Source organism: Micromys minutus, assembly GCF_963924665.1.
Source record: "Micromys minutus genome assembly, chromosome: 22".
Taxonomy (NCBI): domain Eukaryota; kingdom Metazoa; phylum Chordata; class Mammalia; order Rodentia; family Muridae; genus Micromys; species Micromys minutus.
The window spans coordinates 1,599,585-1,626,184 of NC_137957.1; the positions used below are offsets into that span (position 1 = coordinate 1,599,585).

At 55.3% G+C, this 26,600-nt stretch overlaps 2 protein-coding genes across 5 annotated transcripts; one reads left to right on the forward strand and one right to left on the reverse strand.

Moving 5' to 3' along the window:
* Positions 1-1,061: 1,061 nt before the first annotated feature.
* On the reverse strand, positions 1,062-9,474 carry PLK5 (polo like kinase 5 (inactive); the record flags this gene model as incomplete). 2 transcript variants are annotated; one of them, XM_080935453.1, is made up of 15 exons in its annotated part: positions 1,062-1,253; positions 2,018-2,128; positions 2,206-2,335; positions 3,068-3,224; positions 4,653-4,730; positions 4,965-5,033; positions 5,362-5,430; positions 5,621-5,747; positions 5,833-6,031; positions 6,572-6,667; positions 6,750-6,837; positions 7,201-7,330; positions 7,751-7,867; positions 7,999-8,106; positions 9,370-9,474. In XM_080935453.1, 15 exons carry the CDS (start codon positions 9,472-9,474, stop codon positions 1,062-1,064), a joined length of 1,776 nt encoding a protein of 591 aa, XP_080791579.1. The 2 variants fall into 2 exon arrangements, with proteins under 2 accessions (XP_080791579.1, XP_080791578.1); XM_080935452.1 differs by having other exon boundaries at positions 7,201-7,342.
* A 7,978-nt stretch (positions 9,475-17,452) lies between these two features.
* ADAMTSL5 (ADAMTS like 5) lies at positions 17,453-25,801 on the forward strand. 3 transcript variants are annotated; one of them, XM_080935455.1, is made up of 14 exons: positions 17,453-17,749; positions 18,390-18,462; positions 18,621-18,723; positions 20,083-20,276; positions 20,376-20,467; positions 20,678-20,738; positions 20,846-20,954; positions 21,979-22,106; positions 22,647-22,758; positions 23,221-23,307; positions 23,394-23,557; positions 23,676-23,874; positions 23,957-24,028; positions 24,165-25,801. In XM_080935455.1, exons 4-14 carry the CDS (start codon positions 20,145-20,147, stop codon positions 24,464-24,466), a joined length of 1,458 nt encoding a protein of 485 aa, XP_080791581.1. In that variant the 5' UTR covers positions 17,453-17,749; positions 18,390-18,462; positions 18,621-18,723; positions 20,083-20,144; the 3' UTR covers positions 24,467-25,801. The 3 variants fall into 3 exon arrangements, with proteins under 3 accessions (XP_080791581.1, XP_080791580.1, XP_080791582.1); XM_080935454.1 differs by lacking the exon at positions 23,957-24,028 and having other exon boundaries at positions 20,085-20,276; XM_080935456.1 differs by lacking the exons at positions 23,676-23,874; positions 23,957-24,028 and having other exon boundaries at positions 20,085-20,276.
* The last annotated feature ends 799 nt before the right edge of the window (positions 25,802-26,600 follow it).

Below are 26,600 nucleotides of genomic sequence, written 5' to 3' on the forward strand. Positions count from 1 at the left end.
CATACCTTTAATCCCAGTAGAAGCAGAGGCAGAGGATCTCTGAGTCCAGTTTGGTCTACAGATTGAGTTTTTGGACACCCAGGGCTACACAGAGAAACCCTGTTTCTAAAATAAAATAAAAATTAAATCTTAGCTGCAGTTCCCCAAGACATTGAGGACAACTGTGCCAGGTTGTTCCCAGTGAAGTGTCCTGGGCCCTGAACAGTGTCCTCATCTCACCCACTCTGTGACAAAAGCACCTCCTTTGGTGACAACCATTATGCCTCTAGACCCAGCCCAGGTCTCACCCTGCCAAGTTCTACAGTCCTTTTCCCGATGGCTCGGCACCTGCTGCTCTAGCAGAGGAGGCAGATTTCACTCCCAGTGCCCATATGACGGCTCACAAATGTCTGCAATTCCATCTCTGGGGAGGCTGACACCCTCTTTTGATCTCCACAGACACTAGGCACACATGTGGTGCCCAGACACAAATGCAAGAACTTATGTTGAAATTAGGGCTGGTTCTTCCTCCCAGCGCCATGCTCCCAGAAATAAGACTCAGACTCAAAACATATACAAATGTCTTACCCACATAGCTAGGCTCCTCCCTGCCTAGATCATGGCTTAGATAACCCAATTATTCCAGCCTGCATTGTGCCATGTGCGGTCACCTGTGCTCAGAAAGAATGTGTCTGTCCCCTCACACCTTTCCAGGCTGATCTCTTATCTCACTTTATCCCAGAATTCTCTCCCCTCCCGGATGTTCTACCTTTTAGTTCCTGCCTAAGATATTGGCCATCAGATTTATTGTTGACAGTTGGGACATCCATACAGACCTAAGGTATTCTCTCTGCATACACACATAAAAGAAGGAAATCTAAAACAAGCAAAAACAAAGCAGGCACCAGTGTAAAGGTTTCTCTTTTCTTTAATGAAAAATCCAACAAAATTCTAGCTTAAATAGTCATACTATAAATAATCAAAGACCCCCATGGACACTGGCTTTGGCTGAGTATCACAGACAGAAACAGACCCAGGTCTCCAGCACCAACATGGAGAGGTCGGCTCAGACCCCCGGCTCCTTAGACACTTTGTAGCAGATGCAGTCCATGGCGCAGGTGGTGACGGATGCCGAGGGTGAGGCCATGATTCTGCAGGACATCCAGCGTGTAGGAGATGCCCATTCCGGTTCTCCCCGGCTCCTGGATGGTGAACACTAAGTCCTCACTTTCCCCACTCAGCACCAGCTGGGTTTGGGACGTTTTAGAGCTGACCTGGGAAAGAGAGACACCAAGGTCCAAAGGAGCAGTCATCCCCTGTGGTGGCCCTGAGGACAGGCACCTGTAGGAGTTCAGACTCAGGGTCAAGGGCAGAGAAACAGCCTCAACTGGGGACCCTCACCCTCCCACATTAACCAGGTCACATTCACACCTAGACTGTTTACTCTCAATCTCTCTCTCTCTCTTTCCTTTCCTTTTTTTTTTTTTTTTTTTTTTTTTTGCATTTTTTTGCATTTTTATAATGTGTGTATTTGTACACGGTTTCATCATGGCGCACGTGGAGAGATCAGAGCACAACATTCAGGACTCAGCTCTTGCGGTCTACCATGTGGGTCCTGGGGCTCGAACTCAGGCTGTCAGGCTTGGAGGCAAGTGCCTTTACCACGGAGCCATTGCGCCAACCCATCCTTTATTCTCTTTTGTTCTTTGTATTTGTTTTCCTTTCACAGGGTCTCACACGACTCCTCACCTGACTCAGGATAGCTCTGAGCTCCTGAGATTCCTCATCAGCAGGATTTCCTGTCTCCACGGTGTTTCCATAAGCCCAGCCCAGCCCCAACTTCAGCCAAGGACTCCATGGGAAGTTCAGGCAACTCAGGTCCATCCCAGGTCTCAGCCCCTCCCACTTCCCACTGTGCCCAGAGATAAGGACCCCCAGGGCAGTGAGACTGGGCTGAGGACACAGGATACGACCCCTGGGTTTCACACTTCTCAGAGGTCATACCCCCACTTCTTGAACATTGGCTCTGGTCACTTACCTGCACTGTCCCATCGCTAAACAGCATGACCATAGCTCTGGAGTCAGCAATGAAACTCAGCAGAGAGAAGTCAGGAGAGGCAGCTGTGGCAGACATGGGCACAGTCCCCTCCTGTGGGGACATGTGCATCAGGGTCTCTCCGGTCCCCACCTCCCTCTCCTGGCCCTCCCCACACTCCAGGCCCTCACCTCCCGCAGACGCCTCTGCATGTAGCAGGCAAAGAGCCGCAGGACAGCCAGCTTGGCACGAAGTGGGCTGGGGACGTCCCTCAGGGTGAAGAGCCACAGAGTCCCTTGGTCAGGTTGGTAGGAGACGTGGCTGGGGATCAGGGGACTTGAATGAGTGTCTGTCCTGGACACCCTGTGCTGGGGACATGTCCCCACACAGCTGTACCTCACTGCTGCTCTGAGTACCACTGTGCCTATATGGAACACTGGCTAGTTAGGATGCTGACAACCCCAGATGCACCTCTCTTTGCCCATCTGCATCAGGTACCGGCTCATCTCCTGTCTCCATGGAAACAGCCACTGCCCTCCTGGCCAGCCCAGCCTCTTCCCTGCCCACCCACCAAAAACACTATGGTAAAAATATCAGGGCCTGGGAGGTGGGCTCAGTGGTAGAACATTTGCTAAGCTCTAGGTTCCCTCCCCAATAAAAAGAACAGGAGTTGAAGAGGTGGTTCAGTGGTTGAGAGCATTAACAGCTCTTCCAGAGGTCCTGAGTTCAAATCCCAGCAACCACATGGTGGCTCACGACCATCTGTAATGAGATCTGACACCTTCTGGTGTGTCTGAAGACAGTGTACGACTGTACACAAGTTAAACTAGAAAGGAGAGAGAGACAGAGAGAAAGGTGGTGGCCAGGTCTTTAATCTCAGCACTCAGAGGCAGAAGCAGGAGATCCCTGTGAGTTTGGGGCCAGCCAGGGCTACATGAAGAAACTGTAGGAAAAACAAAACATCTGCTTCAGTGTGTCTTCCAGCTGGCAGATGAATTAATCAAGAGATGGGGTAAAGCCTGGTCCCCTGGGGATAGGAGACACACTAATTACCCTCCTGGGGGGCGCAGGGCCATGTGGGAGCCATCCCGAAACAGCACGCCACTGCCCCCATCCGACAGCTGGTAGCCGAAGCCATACTTGAGGGAATAATCCACCCACTTGGTAGCCCAGAGGACAGACCGCTGCTCCCCTGGGGGGTCCTGTTCAGCTGTGCATAAGAGAAAGAGAGAACGTGAGCCAGTGCTGGGGCTAGCCTGAGCTGTGTGTGCAGTGTGTGCTGTGTGGGCTGTGTGTGTGCTGTGTGTGTGTGCTGTGTGTGGGCTGTGTGTGTGCTGTATGTGTGCACTGTGTGTGTGCTGTGTGTGTGCTGTGTGTACTGTATGTGTGCTGTGTGCTGTGTGTGCTGTGTGTGTGCTGTGTGTGTGCTGTGTGTACTGTATGTGTGCTGTGTGGTGTGTGCTGTGTGTGGGCTGTGTGTGTGCTGTGTGTGGGCTGTGTGTGTGCTGTGTGTACTGTATGTGTGCTGTGTGGTGTGTGCTGTGTGTGGGCTGTGTGTGTGCTGTGTGTGGGCTGTGTGTGTGCTGTATGTGTGTGCTGTGTATGTGTGCTGTGTGTGTTCTGTATGTGTGTGTGCTGTGTGTGTATGTGCTGTGTGTGGGCTGTGTGTGTGCTGTATGTGTGTGCTGTGTGTGTGCTGTGTGTGTGCTGTGTGTGGGCTGTGTGTGTGCTGTGTGTGGGCTGTGTGTGTGCTGTGTGTGTGCTGTGTGTACTGTATGTGTGCTGTGTGGTGTGTGCTGTGTGTGCTGTGTGTGTGCTGTGTGTACTGTATGTGTGCTGTGTGGTGTGTGCTGTGTGTGCTGTGTGTGTGCTGTGTGTACTGTATGTGTGCTGTGTGGTGTGTGCTGTGTGTGCTGTGTGTGTGTTGTGTGTATGCTGTGTATGTGCTGTGTGTGTGTGCTGTATGTGTGTGCTGTGTGTGTGTGCGCTGTATGTGTGTGTGCTGTGCTGTGTGTGTGTTGTGTGTGTGCTGTGTGTGCTGTGTGTGTGCTGTGTGTGTATGCTGTGTATGTGCTGTGTGTGTGCTGTGTGTGCTGTGTATGTGCTGTGTATGTGTGCTGTGTGTACTGTGTGTGTGCTGTATGTGTGTGCTGTGCTATTTGTGCTGTGTGTGTGCTATATGTGTGTGCTGTGTGTGCTGTGTGTGTGCTGTATGTGTGTGTGCTGTGTGTGTGCTGTGTATGTGTGCTGTGTGTGTGTGCTGTGTGTGTGTGCTGTGTATGTGTGCTCTGTGTGTTCTGTATGTGTGTGTGCTGTGTGTGTATGCTGTGTATGTGCTGTGTGTGCTGTGTGTGTGCTGTATGTGTGTGTGCTGTGTGCTGTGTATGTGTGCTGTGTATGTGCTGTGTATGTGTGCTGTGTGTGTGCTGTGTATGTGTGCTGTGTGTGTGCTGTATGTGTGTGTGCTGTGTGTGTATGTGCTGTGTGTGTGTGCTGTATGTGTGTGTGCTGTGCTGTGTGTGCTATGCTATGTGTGTGCTGAGTGTGTGTGTGCTGAGTGTGTGTGTTGTGCTGTGCTGGACTAGTTTAGGACTCCTCCAGGCTGCCTCAGGCCTGCACTTTGGGGTGGCTGTCCTACCCACGGGTCCTGTGTCCAAGCAGAGAAACAGTTTTCTGGTTGCCACCTCCAGCTGCTCGGCCAGGCTCCCCTTTGGACCTGTGGAGACAGTCCTGTAGGTGAGCAGGGCCTGGCCAGGATCGCCCTCCCATTAGCCTGGTCCCCACACTCGTATCCATGGTTTGTTATATCAAACCCCGGTTCTCACGGGCGTCACATTCTGACAATGGACAAACTGAGGCCAAAGTGGGCTGTGCCCCCCAGCAGTGTCCTCCTGTGTGTCCCGTCCATTTGGCATCTATGACACTGGGGACGAGGTTCTCTGCTGCTCACCGGCCAGGCCAGTTTGAGGGGTCCCAAGAGTGAGGTGGTGGACTTGGCTCTCGGTGGGGGGAGGAGCCCCTTCCTGAGGCGGAGAGGTATTTAGAGAGGAGGTGAGACGCAGCTTCCACCCGAGGGAGCCCCGGAGCCCACCCCACTGTACACAGGTTTCTTCTGTGGACAAAACGTGGCAGGTGCAGAAAGACACACAGCAGGGACTCTATAATGCAGGGCGGGGGAAGGGGTGTCAGAAGCTATAGCGGGCCTGTCTCGAATCCCCCAGTGAGGGGCTGGGTCTGTGACTCAGGGAGAGCAGTGCTCATGGTCTGGGGCCCCTTCAGTGGACAGACAGAAGCCTACACTGCAGACAGAGGCCGTTCAAAGCTCTCCAGACCGTCCACTAAATCACTTGCCTCGTTGCTGGTCTCCATGTGGTCCAGTTCTGTGCTCTCTTCTCCAGGGCCTGAGGTAAAGGGACCTGAGGAGGCACAGGTTTGGGGGACAGCAATGCTGACATATCCTACCCACCCCCTCCCCCACACACTTTGTCATGGTCATGGAGAAGTGACCACAGAAGGGAGAGACCAGTGACAGATGAGGAGGGAACAGGTGACAGATGGCAGGTATGGGGCAGAGAAGAGGCTGTGACAGGCCATGGGACAACTCACAAGGTGGCCGGCACTGGGTCAGCAGGAGCTGGCCCACCTTCCGGAACAACCTGCCCAGTGGTGGGGGAAAGGCAAACACGGGCGGGCTGTGGCAGGAATGTGGAGGCAGCCGCTCTGGAGTGAAGCCCTGAGGAGTTGGTAGGCTTAGGGTCAGCCCTGGATCTAGATGAGCCCTAGGTCCCCGGACCCCACTCCTCAGAACCCCTCTTCACCTGACTAAAAAAGTCGTCTTGCAGTAAGTGGTCCAGGCTGGGCCTCTCTGCCGGGTCTGGTGCTAAGAGTCGAGCAATGAGGCTGCGGGCGCTGGGTGACAGGTGAGTAGGCTCCAGGTAGTGGCCCTCACGGATATTTTGGTACATCTCTGACAAGGGCGCGGCGGCAAAGGGTGGCGTGCCTGTCAGCACCGTGTACCTGGGCGCCGGTTGGGCGGAACAAGAACAAGCCAGGGACTCCTGGGTGTTCAGGAGCGTGCACACTGTTCTTTATACCTCTGGCTAAACTCAGCCCACCCTGTACCTCGCCTCCCCATCTCAGACACACCCACTGCATCTCACTTGCCCAGTGCTGGGTGACAGGGCACTGCCCATTGCTTCTGAGGTTGGCATCCTGGGCTTTCATACCAGCTCCTCACCAACTGAGCCCCAGCCCCAGCCCCACTTTAACTCTGTTGGCACCAAGATAGGAACAGAAACCAAGGGCGGTGGCATCGTTAATCTCAGCACTGGAGAGGCAAGTGGATCTCCGTAAATTCAAGGCCAGCCTAGTCTACATAGCGAGTTCCAGCTCTAGCTAAAATGCACCGAATTTCCTGTGTGCATGCACATCTGCCTATGACTGCCCTCCCTGCCCATATCTGGTCTCACCTGGACAGCCCACCATGCCACCACCCCTACATCCCCACCCCACACCTGCCATCTTCCCTAGACCCGGGTATCCCAGACTGTCACTTACATGATGCACCCCAGAGCCCAGATGTCAGACTTGCATGAGTGTCCATTTCGGGACACCACCTCAGGTGCCTGGAAATTTGGTGTCCCACAGAGCACCCTTGGGAGGGAATCATGGGAGGGTCAGGAAGGCCAGGGCTCCCTGGACCCACTCAGGACCACCCAGAGTCTCTCACAATCACCTGTGGCAGCGACCAGCGGGCCCCACACGGGCAGCAAGCCCAAGGTCACCTATCTTGACTTCCATGTTCTTGTTAAGGAAGAAATTACCTGCAGGTGAGAAGTAGAGCATGGGCCCCTCACCGTCCTCCCTGCCCCTCACCATCCTCCCTGCCCCTCACCGTCCTCCCTGCCCCTCACCGTCCTCCCTGCCCCCTCACCGTCCTCCCTGCCCCTCACCGTCCTCCCTGCCCCTCACCGTCCTCCCTGCCCCTCACCGTCCTCCCTGCCCCCTCACCGTGCTCCCTGCCCCTCACCGTCCTCCCTGCCCCCTCACCATCCTCCCTGCCCCTCACCGTCCTCCCTGCCCCCCCACCGTCCTCCCTGCCCCTCACCGTCCTCCCTGCCCCCTCACCGTCCTCCCTGCCCCCTCACCGTCCTCCCAGACCCCGGAAGTCCCTTCCTCATGCTTACTGGGTTTTAGGTCCCTGTGCACGATGCGTTGTTGGTGCAGGTAGCGGAGCCCACTGACCAGGCCCCGGAGGTAATAACGCACTTCAGGCTCCGTCAGGGTCTGCCGCACTTTCAGCACATGAGCCAAGGACTGTAGGGGGACCTGGCACTTATTAGATGGGCTGTGGATTCTGGGTGGGAGAGCAGGGCTGAGGCTGTGTAGGCCCAGGTGGGTACACAGGGTCATATGTGGGAACAGGGGACACTGGTGACTGGACAGTGAATATGGTGTGAGCACAATCAGACACAGATAGTCACAGAGGGGCAAGAGGCACAGATGGGACAGGGGAGAGGCCTCCTGCCTGGCTCTCAGTGACCTTTTCCCTGCCCTACCCCAGAAACCCCTCAACAGGGGGTGCTCTACACTGCTCCGCACTGCCTGGCTTAGCAGACACAGTGCCAACATTCCAAGCCCCGCCCACGCAAGTAAGCCCCGCCCGCGTCCACCAAGCCACGCCCCACTCCCCCAAGCTCCACCCCGCCGACCAGGCCCCCTTCCCACTCCGGCCACCTGGCGGCTACAGTACTCCAGCACCATGTACACGTGGTCGCGGTCAGCAAAGTGTGCGTGGAAGGCCACGATGTTGCGATGGCGCAGACGGCTGTGCAGGGCGATCTCACGCTCCACCTGTGTCCCATGAAGGACCCTCAGCTGAAGTGTAGGAGGCAGGCCCTAGGCCTGGCGCGCTCGCAGGTAGGGAAGCAGGGCAACCCGGGGACAGGCTGGGGGTAACGGGGGCGAGGGGAAGGTGGCTTTACCTTCCCGCGCAGGCGCAGCCGCCCCGCTCCGCCCCTCGGCACCACCTTCAGAGCAAACACGGCGCTGGTAGACATGTCCGTGAGCTTGTAGCAGCGGCTGAAGGCTCCCTGCGGAGGACAATAGGCACGGTGTAGACAGCGGATCACATCAGGAGACGCTGGCTTTCAACACAGCCAAGAGGAGACATTGCAGCGATCACACCCCAAACACCCTAGTCGCACCAAAGCAGGAGGCGCATGTACTCCCCTACCCAGGACAGTGAGGGACTCGTGACACCCAGAAACACAAAACCCACACACAGAACATTCACACACAGAACCCAAATATACAACGTCCACATAGATCACACACAACAGCTACAAACACGGCACCCCACACTGAATCCACACACACAGTATCCAGGCACGGAATATCCCCACACAACACCCAGACACACCCCCAACCACACACCCCCCACACCACTTCACACACCTACAAACACTCCAGACTTGGCGTCCACACACAACTCTGATATACAGAAAGCATCAACCCAGCCAGGCAGCTCCCCAGAGCACTTCAACACAACTACACACACAACACCTAGACTGACAACATTTAAACACCCAGCACACACACACACACACACACACATACACAACACACACTGTACACCCATACAAAACATCTGGACGCACAGCACAGCACTAAACACAGCGTACAGCCTCGAAATACCCAGACACACAAGCCACAGAAACAACAAGACTCATGACAACACTGACCCAGCACAGATACACAAAGCAGTACCCAGATGCACAGCAGTTAGATGCACAGCTTCACCCAGACACATAACAGTCAGACAGGATAAAACATTTAACAGAGGAATGCCTTCAACAACACCCAGGCACACCACACAGCAACCAGGTACACCCGGATACACAACACCCAGACCCCCATCACTCAGACGTCTGAACACAGCACACAACACCCTCCAGAAACCAACCGCGCTCTCTGCCTCTAAGGGAGCAATCCCCAGCCGCAGCCAGGCAGAGGAGCTGGGTGCAGGGTGCGGATCCCACGCGGGCTCACCGTGGAGAGGGATGACAGCCCGCGACAGCACCCGCGCTAACGCGGGAAACGCATACAACCCGCACACGCCCTGCGCACGGTCCGCACAGCCCGCAGACAGAGCGCCAAGTGCGGTTCCCGCCTCGCCATCCACCATGCAGTCCGGACCCCAAACTCAGGGGACTCGAGGTTCCAGCCATGACGCTCGGGGTCCTGTCCTGCCCGAGACCTCCGCCCCCTCTGCTCTTTCCGTTCCCGCGCTTTGAACTCGGGTGTGTGTGTGTGTGTGTGTGTGTGTGTGTGTGAACGCGCGCGGGAACTCCCACCTTGCCGATCAGCTTCCCACGCCGATACACGCGCCCCGAGCCCGGGTCACGCAGGAAGGTGGCCACAAGCTGGCGGCTTCGCCTCCGCCTCAACCGGGGTTCCATCTGCGCGGGGTGGGCCTGGTGCGCGGCGCGGGCGGGGACTGCGCAAGCCAGTGATGCCCGCAGCGCTGCCGATCTGGGCCCACGAGCAGCCGGAGCGGGTCTTATTGGAGAGTGGGGGCGGGGCGGGGCGGAGCACGGACGCCCGTGGGATCCCGCCAGCACTCGGAGCTGAGTGGCAGGTGCTCTGCAGCCAACCGGCAGCCAGATACCTGGCTCAGTTCTGTGGCCCTCCCAGCCCTGCACCTCTTGGGACTTGTTAACTGCGGCCCAGTTCACCCACCCGGGAAACTGAGGTCCAGAGGACTCAGCTGGTTCTTTTGCAGAGGTGCCCGCCCCAGGATTCTCTCTGGGGTACACGGGAGGCCGGCGACCAGCGGACCAAGCACTTCTGTCTGGGTCCTTGCTACCGGAGCGACCTGTGGGGCTTCTTCAACTTGGGCACTGGCGTGGCTCAGCGGGATTCAGAGAGGGCAGCCTAGGAATGTCTGAGGATATAAAGACCGAAGAAGCGGAGCTGGGAGGCTATGGGCAGAAATGAGTCACCGTGGCATGGGGCGCCATGGAAGGCATTGCATTCCCATCTGAGGAGCAGATGTGGGCATGTGTGTGATGCCAGGTCTGATGGCTAAGGAGCACCGACCCTTGAGGTGGAGATGGAAGTTTGGTTGGGGCTGATAAAAGAGAGCAAGAAGCTGAGGGCCTTCAGAACCTCAGGCTACCTCTCACCCCAGCCCACCCCACCTCCCCCGCCCCTACCACCCCGGGCTAAATGCAGCATTTCTGCACCTAAGGATCTGGGGCCCTGGGCCCCGCCTGCGGGTGCCAGGTGGGAGTCCCCTCACTCCCAAAGCCAGGCAGGCACAGGGCAGGGTGTGAGCCCCACCATCTGCCTCTAGTATTAATCCCGAACATTACATAACACAGTAAAAGCGAAGGGATTAGCCTCACTCCTGTGGCTGGATTCAAGCTATGGAATTTTCCAGAGCCAAATTTGGAATCCGGCCTGGCCCGTGGCACCGAGGGGGACAAGAAGCACCCCTTGAGTGCTCCCAAGTCTTAGTGGAACCCCGGGAACCCCGAGAGTGAGCTAAGTGTAATTGGGCAGAAGGAGGCTGGTTCAATTTACTGGTGTCTCCTTTGGAGCTGGGGTGAGCTTTCCCAGTTGCTCAGAGGCAAGAGCAGCAGCCAGAGAGCCCAGGACCCCTGCTAAAGGGAAGCCAGTCAGGGTGGGGGTGGGGAGGAAACAGGGAGTGGAAAGGGCTGGCATTGAGCTCTTTCTCCATAGCAAACCTGTCTTCCTGTGTTAGCTCAGTCCGTTGTTGGCTGAACACCTACTGTGTTTAATAAACAACTTTGGGTTGGTTGAGTACCTACTCTGTGCTAATCTTTGAAGGGCTCTTTGTGCCCCCCCCCCATAGCCCCAGCCCAGCCCTTATAAAAGGATGAGTTTGAGAAGCTTAAAGAGCCCTGCAGGGGTGGATCATGACGGAGGCAGAGGCAGAGGCAGAGGCAGAGGCAGAGGGATCTCTGTGAGTTTGAGGCCAGTCTGGTTTGCAGAGTGAGTTCCAGGGCAGCCAGGGCTACACAGAGAAACCCAGTCTTATAAAAACCAAAATTAAATAAAAAAGATGCTACAATGAGTTGGTTCCAGGTTCAAGCCCATTGAGAAAGAGGACATCCTTTGGGGGCTCTGAGATGCCTCAGCAGGTTAAAACACCCACCTCTGAAACCTGACAACCCGAGCTTAATTCCTGGGATCCACACTGAAAAAGAAACAACTTCCACCCAAAAGGTGTCCTCTGAGCCCTGCAGGAGTATGTGGCATGCATGTGTTGGCAGTGACACAGAGCAGGGACAATGATGACTTTTAAAAGCCTAAGACTCCTTCAAGGCCTGTTCTGGGACCTGGTCTTTAGGTTAGGGGCCATCCATGCCCCAAGCGGCAGCCCCAAAGTAACTGGTGTTCCTGCAAACTCAGGGTCTCCCAGCACGGCTCTAAAGTGGGCTTGACCCCGGATATCTGGCAGCTGAGTTGTGGTCCCCTGGCTTCCTGCCCTAGGGAGAAGCAGAGACAGGCACTTGGGTGGGTGGCTGAGTCCACAGAATAATAGTCACTTCCTGGGACAGAAGAGACAAAGTGCCTGGCTTGGAGCCCCGCAGCGTGCACGTCAGCTGATCTCTCTCTCTCTCTCTCTCTCTCTCTCTCTCTCTCTCTCTCTCTCTCTCTCTCTCGCTCCTGGGGCTTCTGACTGAGACTGCAGTGGGGAGCAAGGTGGCCTCGTGCCAGCCTGTGTCCCACTGAGGAGGGACACCCCACTCTCCCACATGCCTGCCCCTTCCAACCGGCCTAACACCAGCCCTGGCTCTCCTGAAAGGTCTTCAGAGATGGTGGGATTGTAGGAAGTGCTTGGGGTCTCCTTTGGGGGTGGCAAGCAATCTCTAAGTGAAATGTACCTCAGGGTCACAGAGCTTGCAAGCTCTGAATGGCGTGGGGTGTGAGCTCCATTCTCATCACAAGGTTAGGAGGGCTTCGATCCCAGCTGCTCAAGAGGTTGAGGCAGGAGGATTGTGAGTTCCAAGGTAGCATTGGGTAGATAGTGGGTTCACTCTGTGCTCAAAAAGTCAAAGGAGAAAAAGAAAGAAAAGAAAGAGAAGAAAGAAGGAGGGGTGGGGGAAAGATGGGCAGAGACAGAGGTGTCCACAGCAGCCAGCAAGAATAGATGATTAACACACGAGACTTACCCACACACTGGAATATCATGCAGCCAGGAGGAACAGGAACAAGATTTTGACATCCACATCATTGAGGGCCCTTAAGGCTCAGTGAGAGAGACCCAGATTCCAAAGGCCACACAGCTTGGAATTCCATGACAGGAAACATTTGGGATAAGACTGGAAGTGGGTCTGTGGGTGAGAGTTCATATCGAATGGCAACAGAGCTTCAGGATGGGGGATGGAAAGTTCTGACAATAAATGTTGTGTGGCGGAGCCGTGCACTAAGAAGTAGGAAACGCTCACGTAACACAGGCTGGCCTTGAACTCCTAATCCTCCTGTCTGCCTGCTGAGTGCCAGATGTCAGGCGTGCTCCATCACACCTGGCAAACACTGGTCAGCTTTCTGTTAGTCACAGCCATTGAACCCCCCTGGCCCATGGCCTTAGGCATGACCTTCCGCCTGACTGCCCACCCCAACAGCCCAAACTGCTCTGCCCCTGTGCCTAGCCCTGGCCCCTCCCATCTCCGCTCTTTTGCTGACCTGAGATAACTCCGAGACTCAGCAGATTTCTCTGGAGAAGTTTTGGGAAGCATTGCTGAAAATACCTGCTGCAGGTGTGGGGGGACTGCTTCTTGCTGCTGAGTCTCCCCAGAGGACTCTCCAGCTTGTGTATGGGTTCTTAAGAGGTGACCCAGGCCACTCAGCCACATGACTGAGGAACAGTTCCTTGTCCTTATCTGGGTTCCACATGGCTGCACTGGTGAGCCCTCAGCCACTCACAAAATGTCCCCAGAGACTTGGAGTCCCAGGCACAAGGAGGTAGGAGGGAAATGACCGCGTGAACACCCCAGATACCCCAGGATCTGGATGATATGAGTATCCACTCCAGCCTGAGTGTGTGTGGGAGGGACCCCGGTGTGCTGACTGCCCAGAAAGGTAGGTGACTCTAGAGGCAGCAGTAGGGGTGGATGACTAGAGTCTCTACACCTCTCCCCATCTCTGCTTTGAGCCTCTCAGATGCAGAGCCAAAGGGAAGGGCTGGGGCTGAGTCTATCTGCAGAATGTCAGCCGGCAGGAGAAAAGATAAGGGGAGGGGCCTGTGTTGCAGAAGTCCCACCTGCTGGGCAGTGGCACTCAGGATGTAGGTCCCCTGAGGACATCAGCTCTGTCAGCAGCAACATGGGCGACTCAGGGAATAGCACAAGGCGCAAGCAGACCTAAGCAGAGATGTCATTCGACCCGCTGAGCAGGGTGCTGTACGGACATTGGAACTGGCGAGGTTTCTGCAGGAGTGAGCCGTTTTTTGTTTGCGTGGATCTTTTTGCTAATGGCAGGAAAAGAGCTGAGTGTCAGCAGACATGGGGGTGAGGAGAGCAGGAGACGGGTCCAGGTGACACACACCTGTCATCCTAAAACTCAGAAGGTAGAATCAGGACAATTCAGGGTTTAGGGTCAGGATCATCCTTCTCTACAGAGTCCAGCCTAGGCTACCCAGGATACACAGCTGTAACTCCTGCTCTGGCTGGGGAGAGACAGGAGGATCCCAAGCTCCTGACACTCCAGGGAGAGACCCTGTCTGAAAGAACACAGGGGTGAGCAACTGAGGACTCCTGATGTTCACCTCTGACCTCTACACTCACACATACAACAGGGACACACACAAGCAACCCAAGCCCGGTGTTGCAAAGTGAAGAGCAGCCGAGCATCCTGTTCAAGCCATGCTCGGTGCAAGAACCCTGTCTCCGCATCTTTCTCCGGCTCTTCGGGGATTGACAGTACATCAGGTTCCAGGAGCTCAGTGTCAGCCACCAGGAATATCCAAACCAAACCAAAACCTCTTCTCCATTAGTGAGCACCCAAGGGGAAAGACAGGAGCCCAGAGCCTCCCAATACCCATGGATATGTGTGTACATCTATATGTGTGTGTACATCTATATGCGTGTATATATGTGTGTACATCTATATGTGTGTGTACATCTATATATGTGTGTGTATATCTGTATATGTGTGTACATCTATATATGTGTGTATATCTGTATATGTGTGTACATCTATATATGTGTGTACATCTATATATGTGTGTACATCTATATATGTGTGTATGTATGTGTGTATATATGTGTGTATATATATGTGTGTACATCTATATATATGTGTGTGTATATATATGTGTGTATGTATGTGTGTATATATGTGTGTATATATATGTGTGTACATCTATGTATGAGTGTATATATGTGTGTATATATATGTGTGTACATCTATATATATGTGTGTGTATATATATGTGTGTGTATGTATGTGTGTATATATGTGTGTATATATATGTGTGTACATCTATGTATGTGTGTATATATGTGTGTATATATATGTGTGTACATCTATATATATATGTGTGTGTATATATATGTGTGTGTATGTATGCGTGTATATATGTGTGTATATATATGTGTGTACATCTATGTATGTGTGTATATATGTGTGTATATATATGTGTGTACATCTATATATGTGTGTACATCTATATATATGTGTATGTATATATATATGTGTATGTATGTGTATATATGTGTGTATATATATGTGTGTACATCTATATATGTGTGTACATCTATATATGTGTGTGTGTATATATATGTGTGTATGTATGTGTGTATATATGTGTGTATATATATGTGTGTACATCTATATATGTGTGTACATCTATATATATGTGTATGTATATATATTTGTATGTATGTGTGTATATATGTGTGTATATATATGTGTGTACATCTATATATGTGTGTACATCTATATATGTGTGTGTGTATATATATATATGGAGGAGGACCACGACTGTGGGCCCTCATTCTGTCCCCACCCCTGTGCCATGGAGCAGCTGGGAGCCCCAGAGAGGTTAGAGTCTGAAAAGCAGTCACAGGACCTCAGTGTCCTTGGGCGGCATCTTGGGGACCAGGTGGTTTGGGGAATCTCAAGGGCTGCACAGGCACCACGATGTCCACTTGTGAACAGGCCTCACACGAGCCTCTTGTCCTCACTTTTGAGAGCCTCACTCTGGAGCTCAACCTGTAGCCAGTGATGACTTTGAATTTATGATCCTCCTGCCTCCACCCTCCCAGATTCTGGGATGCCAGGTGTATATAACATCTTCCGGCTGTGTCCCCTGTATTGTTTTGCTGACACACTGTGTCATGTACCCTAGGCTGGCCCAAACATCCTATGTAGCTGAGGATAGATAGACTCCTGGTCTTCTTACCTCCCCATGTCCAGTACTGGATGACAAGTGTGTGTGATTGTGACCTCTTGACAGATGTTAAAGTGGGTAAGTCAAGCCGTTGGCCATTTGGTTTGTAAGCCCAGAACCCTGACCTTACAGATAGCCAAGTGCCCCACTAAGCCCTGTCCCCTTCCCCAGTCCCGTCCTGGCAGAGGCGAATGGGTCCTTAAGGAGATCCGAGGGTGGGGACGGGGCTGGGAGTGGGTGTGGACCAGAGCTGTCCCCAGCAGGCTGCAAACTTAGCGGAGCGCTGGAGCCCTGGTGCACCCTCTGCTGGACTGAGTCGGAACTGCAGGGAGGTGCAGAACAGTGCCTGCACAGCGTACCACCTACTGTATGCGCTCCCGCTCCCGTCAGACACAGGGCCAGCTTTATGGCCTCCGTGCAGGCCTTAGGCGATAGAGACTGCTGCAGGGACTCTGGGGAAAGAGCCGTGTCCACTGGACATACTCGCTTCAGGGGCAATGGTCACACAGCAAAGTGCCTACTGTGTACTATTCCTGCAAGGGGAAGGACCTATTATGTATGTGCGCCATGTAGGGCATAGCGCTGGCTGTCTGCTCCCTCCGCCGGACGGCGTTCCCTGTGTATGTGTGTCATGAAGGACGTGTGCCTAACGTATACTCCCCTTCAGTGCCTAATATATGCACTCCCTGGAGTGTATAGTAGCTACTGTACATTGATGGCCTCCTGTAATCCTTGTCTGTGTATACCTCCATGCAGAGTGCATGCCTGCTGTATACCAAGACAGAACTCCAGCTGCATGGGCTCCTGTCCCCAACATTGTTCTCATCTTTGCTTTGTTGAGGTCCCTACTTTTCACAGCAGGATGTTGGGAATGTCCCTCATTCTCGTGCTGACCCGGCTAGGCCACCCTTTCCTCTGACCCTTCAGTGGTTACCCATTCCGTAGGAGTTATCCTGAGACCCCCCCATGCCTGGCCTTAACATGTTCTTTTCAATGATGAGGGGTATTAGTAATTGGAGTCATGGCCCAGAGCGGCCACCTCCCTGCACTGGAGTTGGTTGCTGTGCCCATAGCTATGGGCACACAGTGGCTTGCATAATGTCACCGGAGTTTTTATACTCTGAGATGTTTCCAGTGGCTGTCCCCTGCTGAGCCCTGATCTGCAGAGGGCCCTGAGGCAATTGCATACAGCAGACACTGTCCCATGCAGGCGGTCTGCTTCTCAGGGAGTACATACAGCAGGCATTGTACCCTGTGAGGAAAGTATTCTGGACCAGGGGTCAGCCAGGTGGACTTCCTAGAGGAGGTGAGTTTAGTGCCCAGGAATAGCATGGTCCACACAGCATTGATCATCACAGTGCTGTGGCCTTCTGCCTGGTTGCCAGGGGGCGCCACGAAGGCGATGGGGTCGGGGTTTCCACAAGAAGCTGGCAGGGTACCAAGAATGGGGAAACTGAGGCAGAGAGGGCTTGAGGCCGAAGGCAGGCAAGGGAAGCTGCACTGGCGCCCAGGACTAGAGGGCGGGGCCGGGTGGAGCATTGGTGACGGCAGCGCCTGGGAATGTGCGGCAGGGAGGGTCCCTCCGCTCCCAGCGGGCGCGCGGGGCCTCATGAGGGGATGCCGAGGATTTGGGTGAGGAGGCCGGTTGTGGAGGGGAGATGCGAACCAAGGCAGGGAGGTCTAATGGGGAATGATGTGCACCAGAGTGGAGAAGTCTAATTGGAGGTAACGGGGATAGGTTGGGGAGTCCCGGTTGCAGGGATGATGGAGACCTGGGTTGGGGTCCATGGGGTTGTTGGGTCAGAGCGAGGAGCCTGGCCTGAGCGGGTGATGAGGATGAGAATAGGAAATCTGGTTGCGGGGTGATGCGGAGCAGGACGGGGTACTGAGGGTGGGAGGGCGCCCTGGTATGTACTATCCCACCCCAAGTCCCAGCGCTAGGCACATTCCCTGGCCCTGAGCGCGGCGCCCGGAATAGCAGTGCAGTCACCCCCGCGCACCGCCCTGCAGCTGGACTTCCCAAGGTCACTGGCACCCAGGATACCAGGACCAACGCTGGGCCGCTGCGCTGTGAGGCTCAGCAGGTCAGCCCCCTGCCGCAGCTCCTGGCCCAACGCGTGCACCCTCTCCCGCCGCACGAGGGCGCCCCTGGCCTACGCCCTTGGTGACCCTGGCCTGGGCGCGCCTGGGAGGCCCGAGTGGGAGGGATCGACCGAGTTCGCAGTCCCGCACTTTGGGGCCCCGCCGCTTCCGCCAGTCCCTGGGGCGTCTCAGGGAAGCTTGGACACATTGCCTTGGGCTCTGAGCAGCTGGTAAGTCCCTCTTCGCATCCTGCCACTATGAGATTGGTTTCTTTCACTCCTTGGAGCGAAAGCAGTGATTCCCTAGGATGGTGGTGAGTTTCGGGGGGTCGCACTTCCTCCGGGATGGAACTGACACTCAGGAAACTGGCACCCCATGACTGGATGCGGTGCTCGGGAGAGGGCATTGACAGACAGGGGTAGGAGACTGGAATGGCCCTTCCCTAGCCTCCTTCCTTCCTGGGACAGCCCAGTCCGCAGAGGGAGGGGTTCGACGGGTGTCTTGAAGCAGCTCCCGTGGGTTTCAACTTGTACAGCCACCTGGGTCCCAGGTGCCCTAAAGGGTATCAGACTGACTGACAACCGAAGAGACCCTGGTTCCTGCCGAGCTAGGGGACCTTGTCCTTCCTTACCCGTTCTTCAGGTACCTAGACCCTGGGGGCCGCAGAACTTTGAGAGCCTGTGTGCCCTTCAGAGAACCTGGCCCGAGCCCAGAAGGGACTCACTTCATCTTGTTTCCCTTCCCTCCTGGCCGGTCTTGCCAGGCTGGGATCACGAGGAGGGCGTGGGCCGAGAATGACTTCATCCTGTCTCTGCAGTTGGGGGAAACTGAGGCCTCCACTCAGCCCCACCCTGCCCCTCTTCTCTGCAGACCCTCTGGGCACCGCAGCCCGCACCCCTGGCAGATGAGAGAGACTATGACGTACATGTTGGCAGAAGGCCAGGTGAGCCTTCCCCCGCGCCTGCCACGGGATGGGGGGATTCCTTGAGGTTATGGGGTGTCTGGTAGTACAGCAGTCTCCAGAAGCTGGGGTGCAGCTGCGGGGGACACTCATTCTACCCCGAGTTTCTGGATGAGCCCCCACTGGTTGCCCCTTTACAGGGTCTCAGAGACTCACGGACCGGGTCCCGCGAGTTTTCACTGCACAGTTAAGGAAACTGAGGCCTGGAAAAACGGAATGGTTGGTTCCTGGCCACCCGGAAAGGTAAATGAAAGGGGTTAAAACTTGCAGCCAACGAAACACTGTCCTTAAAGGGTTCCTTCAGTCATTAGCATTAGCACCCACTGTGTGCACTGTAAAAGAACACGCCATCTACAATAATGGCAGTCTTGTCCCAGGAAACTGAGGCAGGAGGATTTTTCAGAGTTTGAGCCTAGCCTGAGCTACAGATCAAGACCCTTATTTCAGGTCCTGGAGCAACTGCCCAACGCTTACTGTCCCAGCACAAGTAGGGGAGGCAGGAAGGTCCTGAGATCAAACGAACACAGGAGGAGCTCCAGAGAGACGCTGGGTTCAAGATCTTGACCTGCTCTTTGAGAGAAGCCGTGATTGGTTCCAAGCTGTGAGCAACTGTACACTCAGCTTGGCCAGAAGGGGGTCCTTGATGCTGTCCTCTTCCTGCACAGCACCTTGTGCACATCAATGGGTGGTGTGTGTGTGTGTGTGTGTGTGTGTGTGTGTGGTGTGTGTGGTGTGTGTGCTGTTTTCAAGACAGGGTTTCTCCGTGTAGCCCTGGCTGTCCTGGGATTCACTCTGTAGACCAGGCTGGCCTTGAACCCAGCTGGCCTCTCTCGGATCTGCCTGTTTCTGTCTCCCAAGTGCTAGATTAAAGGAGCTCCTACAAATAACATTAAGTTTTTCTCTTCTTAATTTTTATGTTTACACTCAAGATTTCAGTCCACCCGCCTACCGTTCCACATCCCATACCTCTTCCCTGCCCACTGTCTCCATGAGGATGTCTCTGGGCTCCCTGGGGCCTCCAGTCTCTATTTATTTATTATATATGAGTACACTATTGCTGTCTTCAGACACACCAGAAGAGGGCATCAGATCTCAATACAGATGGTTGTGAGGCACCATGTGGTTGCTGGGATTTGAACTCAGGATCTGTGGAAGATCGGTTAGTGCTCTAACCACTGAGCCATCTCACCAGCCCCACCTCCAGTCTTTTGAGGGTTAGGAGCATCTTCTCTGACTGAACCCAGACCCGAGAATCCTCTGCTGTATGTGTTGGGGGCCTCATATCAGCTGTTTTATGCTGCCTGGTTGGTGATTCAGTGTCTGAGATCTCAGGGGCCCAGGTTAGTTGAGACTGCTGGTCCTCCTACAGGGTCGCCCTCCTCCTCAGCTTCCTCCAGCTTCTCCCTAATTCAACCACAAGGTCAGCAGCTCCTGTCCTTTGGTTGGTGCGAACATCTGCATCTGACTCTCTCCACTGTTTGTTTTAAACAAACGACAACACATGACGTTCCTAGTCCACACCATGTGCCCGACCTGAGCTTATAACCCTCTCAAGGCTTTCCGGAGATGGGGCGAGGCTGCTGTCACCTCATTTCTTTTTAGAGACAAGAGGTCCCAGAGAGGTTTGGCTACCATCGGACACCACGCAGGCAGCCAGGGCTGAGATGGCTGTTCACCCTGATCCTGTTGATCGCTGGCTCTTGGGAACCCTGTGCTTCCTCAGACCCCGCCTCTTCCCGCCTCTTCTGTTCTTGCTGTGGACTCTCCTGAGCTGTGATTTAAGGGGTTTTGCTCAGGTAAGGGAGTGAAGGAGTCCCGGAAGCACATGGGAAGGTGGATGAGGTGGGGGACCCCAACTCTCCTTCTGGCTGACCCTCCTCTCTGACATCAAGTAGGGTCCGGGAGAATGGACGCCCTGGGGGTCTTGGAGCAGGTGTTCCAGCTCGTGTGGTCGGGGTGTCTCAGTGCGCAGACGCCACTGCGTCCGGTAAACCGGGAGCCCCTCCTCTCCGCCGCACGCCTGACCGCGCCCTCTGCCTGCCCACACACGCAGTGTGCCCTTTAATCTTACAGAGTCAACTGGAATGCGGGTGGAGCTGGTGGGGGCGGAGGGTGGCCTGGCGGTGATGGAAAGGGGTCCCCAAAAGGGTGCGGGGGTGGGGTTCCTGCTACACTCAGACCACCCTGGTTTTTGCAGACTTCCTGAGGAGGAACCTTGCTGGGGGGACAGCCATGAATACCGGGTGTGCCAGCTGCCGGTAGGGCCCTCGAACCTGCCCCAAATCCCTCTTGCTCGGTTTTGCTCACCCCAAATACCCCTTGTTGGTTTACCCTGTTTTACCCATCCACCTTTATCCTCATCCAGGACTGCCCTCTGGGGGCCATACCATTCCGAGACCTGCAGTGTTCTCTCTACAATGGCCACCCCGTCCTGGGCACCCAGAAAACCTACCAGTGGGTGCCCTTCCACGGGGGTGAGTAGGCTGATCTCCTGGGGTTCAAAGGAAAAAGAGAATCTTGACAGGAGTTAAGAAATACTCTGAGAGGCGAGCATTGGAATGGGGTTTTAAAGCATATGTAGGAGTTGGTGAAGGAAGGATACAGTCCTTTTTGCACAGGGTCAAACTCCAGGCTGAGAATTGACATAGAGTTTTATCCAGAGGCCAACAGTTTTCAAACGGATCCCACTAACAGGAAATGTTGTCGCACAGAGCTGAAAATAGCAGCTTATATAACTGGGTGCCCGGGGCATCACGCCTCCAGATTGAAGGGAGACAGGCAGCTTCAGCCGCTAGCGTGGTGAAGACAGATAAGACCAGCCTAGAACGCAGAACAGTCCACCAGCTCTGGGCCTCCTTGCTTTTGCCCCAGCCCACCTCCACAGCCTCCCACTAAATTGGCCTTGTCCCCAGCAGGGTCTGCCAGCCAGCCTGCTTCCAAGTGGTTGAGATAAAGGCTGTGTGCCTGCGGGTCTCATCTGACAGGCAGGGGGAAACTGAGGTACACTGCAGGCTAGTGGTACAGTCAGGTTCCGGGGCTACTGACTGAACCTATACAGAAAGAAAAGTTTATTTGGGCCTGATTGGGAGGGCGGAGCTTGGAAGGAGAAGGGTGGGGTCCGGGAGGGGAGGGGTCTGGATGGAAGAGAATAGGGGTGTGGCCTGAGAGGGGAAGGCCTAGAGAGAAGGTGGAGAAATGGAGCGAGGAGGAAAGGAGAAGACTGGGAGTGTAGGAAAATGTATGGGCTGGTGTGGTAGCTTGCACCTTTAATACCAGCACCAGAGAGGCAGAGGCAGGTGACCAGCCTGGCCTACATAGTTCTCGGATAGCCAGGGAAATGTAGAGAGACCCTGTCTCAAAAAGCAAGCCAGAGGAGTGTGGAGGTGGGCCATGAGGCGCCTGGTAAGCGTTGGCGCCTGTAGGGGTTTAGAGTGGTACCTACAATGAGCTGGGGCAATGGGATGGAAGCCGGAGACTCACCACCCCTCTCGCCCTCAGCGCCCAATCTGTGTGACCTCAACTGCCTGGCCGAAGGCCACGCCTTCTACCACAGCTTTGGCCGTGTTCTGGATGGCACCCCCTGCACCCCGGGGGCCCAGGGTCTCTGCGTGGCAGGCCGCTGTCTGGTGAGGACCCATTGACCCTGCCCTTCTACGCTCATTTCCCTGCAGACGTAGGCCCCACTCCAAACTGTCTCAGGACAATTACATCAGTTTTCCCACCCAACCCCTTCGTCCCTCAAACCTACACTCCACTCACGCACCCACCAGTCAGGTTCAGACCCCAAACCTCACTGGGGTTTCTCTCTGGCTCCCTCAGGGCCCCGCCCAAATGGCTCCAGGCTCCACCCACCCTTCCAGTTACACGCTATGCGTGGCTTCTCTCAGTCTTTTCTCCAGGCCCAGCACACCAATTTTTCCAGTCTTTGTACATCCTCTAGACCCTTCCTCCTTTCAAATCCCGCCTTAATCTTTAGGCCCTGCCTACCACCAGGTCACGCCCCACCATAAAGCCTTGTCACTAAACTGCTCAAGTGCCTTGTTCTCACTAAGTCCCTCCCACGTAATCCACCAGCCCCGCCCACCTACCAACCCTGTTTTAGCCCCGCCCTCCACACGGCCCCGCCCTCTCATGCCCCGCCCGTCCTGACCCGGTGTTCCCCGCAGAGCGCGGGCTGCGACGGGCTACTGGGCTCCGGCACCCTCGAGGACCGCTGCGGCCTCTGTGGTGGCGCTAATGACTCTTGCCTGTTCGTTCAGCGCGTGTTCCGCGACGCCGGTGACTACCCGATCCCGCCTCACCGCCTGAGCTTGAGAAACATGGTGGGGGGTTCCCTTTAACAAGTTTGGCGCCAGGGAGTCAAGACTTTTGATGACTGGGCAGACGAAGGCCCGGCTCCTCGAGCCCTTCCCCTGATTGGCCTCTGACAGGGCGTCCCACCCTCCCTCGAATAGTTGAGCTTTTAACTCCTTGCCTGCCTCCCCTCAGTATCATTTCATTTATCTGCAGCTATCGGTCCCTGAGCACACTATTGTACCCAAAGTGTACCTCGCCGCTGCGCACCCCAGAGCATCCCTGCTCTGTGTACCCCAGAACGTCCCTGCCCTGTGTACCCCAGACTATCCCTGCCCTGTGTACCCCAGTGCGTCCCAGTGCATCCCACCACAGCGCGCCCCCGTACACACCACGGCATCCCAGAAAATCCTGTCGCGCTACACCCCAACCTCCCGCCTGCCTCAGGTGCCTTCGCCGGCTACTGGAACGTGACATTGATCCCGGAGGGCGCCAGGCACATCCTCGTAACACAGCGCAGCCACAACTACCTGGGTACCTCGGGGCCTCTGGGGAGACTGAGGCTTGGGCTTGGGGGCAGGCAGTTCCCACGAGAGCACAGGCTGACTGATTCTTTGCAGCGCTGGTGACCCGCGACGGGCACTACCTGCTCAACGGTGACGGGGTGCTCAGCCTGCCTGGCACCTATGAGGCTGTGGGCACCCGCTTGGTTTATACCCGAAGTGAGGGCCAGGAGGAGACTCTGCAGGCGACCGGGCCCACATCCCAGGAGCTGTTGTTGCAGGTGAGCCGGTGTGGACGGTTTGGGGCAGGACACAGGCGGGACACTGAGGTCAGTTAGCTGGGGAGGCATGGTGTTGAGGGAGGTTGGGCCACCTGCTCCGGTGTGCTCTCCCGCTCAGGTGCTGCTGCGGGAGCCCAACCCAGGCGTGCACTTTGAGTTCTGGCTGCCCCGGGAGCGCTATGGCCCCTTCCAGGCTCAGGTGCAGGCCCTGGGCTGGCCCATGCGACAGCCTCAGCCTCGGGAGGTGGAGGTACAGCCTGCAGAGCCGCCTGTGGTCCCCGAGGCCATTCCTGCCCCGGTTGCATCCCTGGCACCAGGTGAAGCAGGGACCGCGGTGCCGGGGTGGGGGGAGTACCAGGCAGGGAGCAAGGCCCGTCTCACTCACAGCCCCCCCTCCAGGCCCCTGTGGGCCATGCCCTGACAGCCGCGGTCGCGCACACCGGCTTCTTCACTACTGTGGCAGTGACTTTGGTGAGACCTTTGATCCCTTTCTCTGACCCCGGTGATCCTTAACTCCTCCTAGATACTTGCTTTGACCCTCACCCTCGATCTCAGCTGACCCAAACGTCCTGAGGGCTCATATGACCCTCTGTGTCTCCTCTTACAGTGTTCCAGGCCCGTGTGCTGGGCCGTCACCGCCAGGCCCAGGAGACCCGCTACGAGGTGCGGGTCCTGCTCATCTACAAAAGCCGTACCCCTCTGCGATCTCGAGAGTATGTGTGGGCACCAGGCCACTGCCCATGCCCACCAATGGCCCCACACCGAGAATATCTGTTGGCTGCCAGGCGACTCGTTAGCCCTGATGGCACCCAGGACCGGCTGCTGCTGCCTTACGCTGGCTATGCTCGGCTCTGGAGTCCTGCTGAGGACAGCCGGGTTCGACTGGCAGCCCGTCGCTGTCCAGTCTAAACCCCCGTGGTTGGAGCCTCACCGAGTTCCTGTCCTGGTGTCGCATGACTCGGGAAAATCTCCCACCTGGAAGCTCATATATATTTAACCAGGGTCTCCCTGTGCATCAGCCCTGGCTGGCCTGGAACTCTCTGTGTAGACCAGGCTGGCCTTTAAGTTACGGAGATCCGCCTGCCTTTGTCTCTCTAGTGAATGCTGGGATTAAATGTGTACTCCATATCTGAGAACTTTAAGGAGCTTCAAGATCCTGAGCTACATTTCCTCTAAACAACTTCTGTTCGTTTACTGTTTAATCTGTACAAGAACGTGGAAAAAGAATGAAACCCTTCCTCCTGGGCTGTTGAGCTATAGGGACTCCAGGCCACCCTCGGAGTGGCACGCACTGTGCACAGACCCACCCCCATCTTTTCCTGATCTGCCCCAACACCCAGCGCGTTGGGTTGTGAGACCAGCACAGGGAGTATGAGAAGCTGGGGCACCTCCTGTCCTCAGTTCTGTATCATGGGTGTCACTCAGCAAACCATCCCCTAAGGCTATCCTTCCGAGTCCTGAATGTCACGTGGTCTTACCAGTTGCCTTCATCCTCTGCCTCAGTTCTCACATCTGCTAGCTCTGCACTCAGCCCTCCAATGAGCATCTACTGAGCACCAGCAGCGGGTCCTGGGCAGGTACAACCGTACCAGAATACGCAGGGCTCATTTGGTCTAGCAGGGCTTTCTATGGTGGTGTTTTATGGCACTGGGGTGTGGAGAGCACCAAGAATCTCCCCCACCAAACCTCACACAGCGCAGCTCCGTTCTTCAGGGATCCGTGGAGTCCTCGCGCCCCCTGGTGGCTGGCTATGGATTCCCAGGTTGGGCGATGGTCTGCAAGGGGCCAGCTGCAGCAGGTTTTAGGAACCTCACCCACTTACAATGGCTGGCCAATGTGCCAATAGAGACCAGGACAGGGTCATCCCTGACAGAATCTCTGTGCTGGGCTGATGAACATGGCAGAAGGAAAACGCAAGATGGAAGCCAGGCAGTGGTGGCACAGAACTTTAATCCCACCATGAGGGAGGCAGAGGCAGATCTCTGTGAGTTCGAAGCCAGCCTTGTCTACAGCGTGAGTTACAGGACAGCCAGAGCCAAACATAAACTGTCTTTAAAAAAACACACAAAATAAAAATTAAGATGGAGAGCCATTAAGACCTCACATAGCCCAGGCTGAACCCTAACTCAGTATGTAGTTGACAATGACCTTGGAGCCCATCCTAACCCACAGCAGGCTCGTCTGTGGTTTAGGATCCAGGCCAGTGTGAGAAGCTGAACATTCGGTTTGGTCCTGACAGGAGGGCTCCCGGGAATTCCACTGCCTCCTCAGCCGCTGACCTGAGGAAGGAGCTACTGTCGGTCCCTTTTGGAGAGCCCCCACCCAGGACTTCCTTCCACCTCGACTCAGAGCACGCCTATACACCATGGCCCTGGCCATACTTGTCAGACCACATTTTCAAAGCAGTGGTTACAATTCCCATATCTAGTGCCCAAGGGGACCATCACCTGGACGTGGTGGTCATACATGATTACCCGTGTCCTTCTAAAGCCAAGACCAAAGCTGTGTGGGCCGCATGCTCCCAGGATTCTCCGCTCGCCAAGCCTCTGCTCCAGGTCCAGCTGCCTGGGCCCCTCCAACTTGCTGGGCCCCATCCTGCCCCAGAGCTTAACTCAGGCTGAGTCCTCTGCCCCACCGTACAGACCAGGCTGCTCTGGAACTGCTGGGCTACAATTTGCTGTGTAAATCAGGCTGGCTCAGATTCCCAGGCATCCTCTGGTCTGTGCTGTGATTAAAGACCTGTTAGACCACACACAGCCCAAATGCTACTGAACATCTCCTGTAGCCTAGGCTAGCCTCAAATTCCCTTGAACTCATGAATGCTTTGAGCCCAATACCCCAAGATCCAACTTAGTTTCCACTTCAGGGTGAGGTATGATTGGACTGTTGGCCTCTAAGATACTGTTTTCTGGAAACTGTGTTGGACGCATAAAACTACACCCCCTGCAGATCCTTGGAAGGGAGACTGCATTACCCTAGCCTGTACAGGACAAAGTTACTCCTATCACTGTTACAGTCCTGTCAGCAAATATACTGGGGCTAA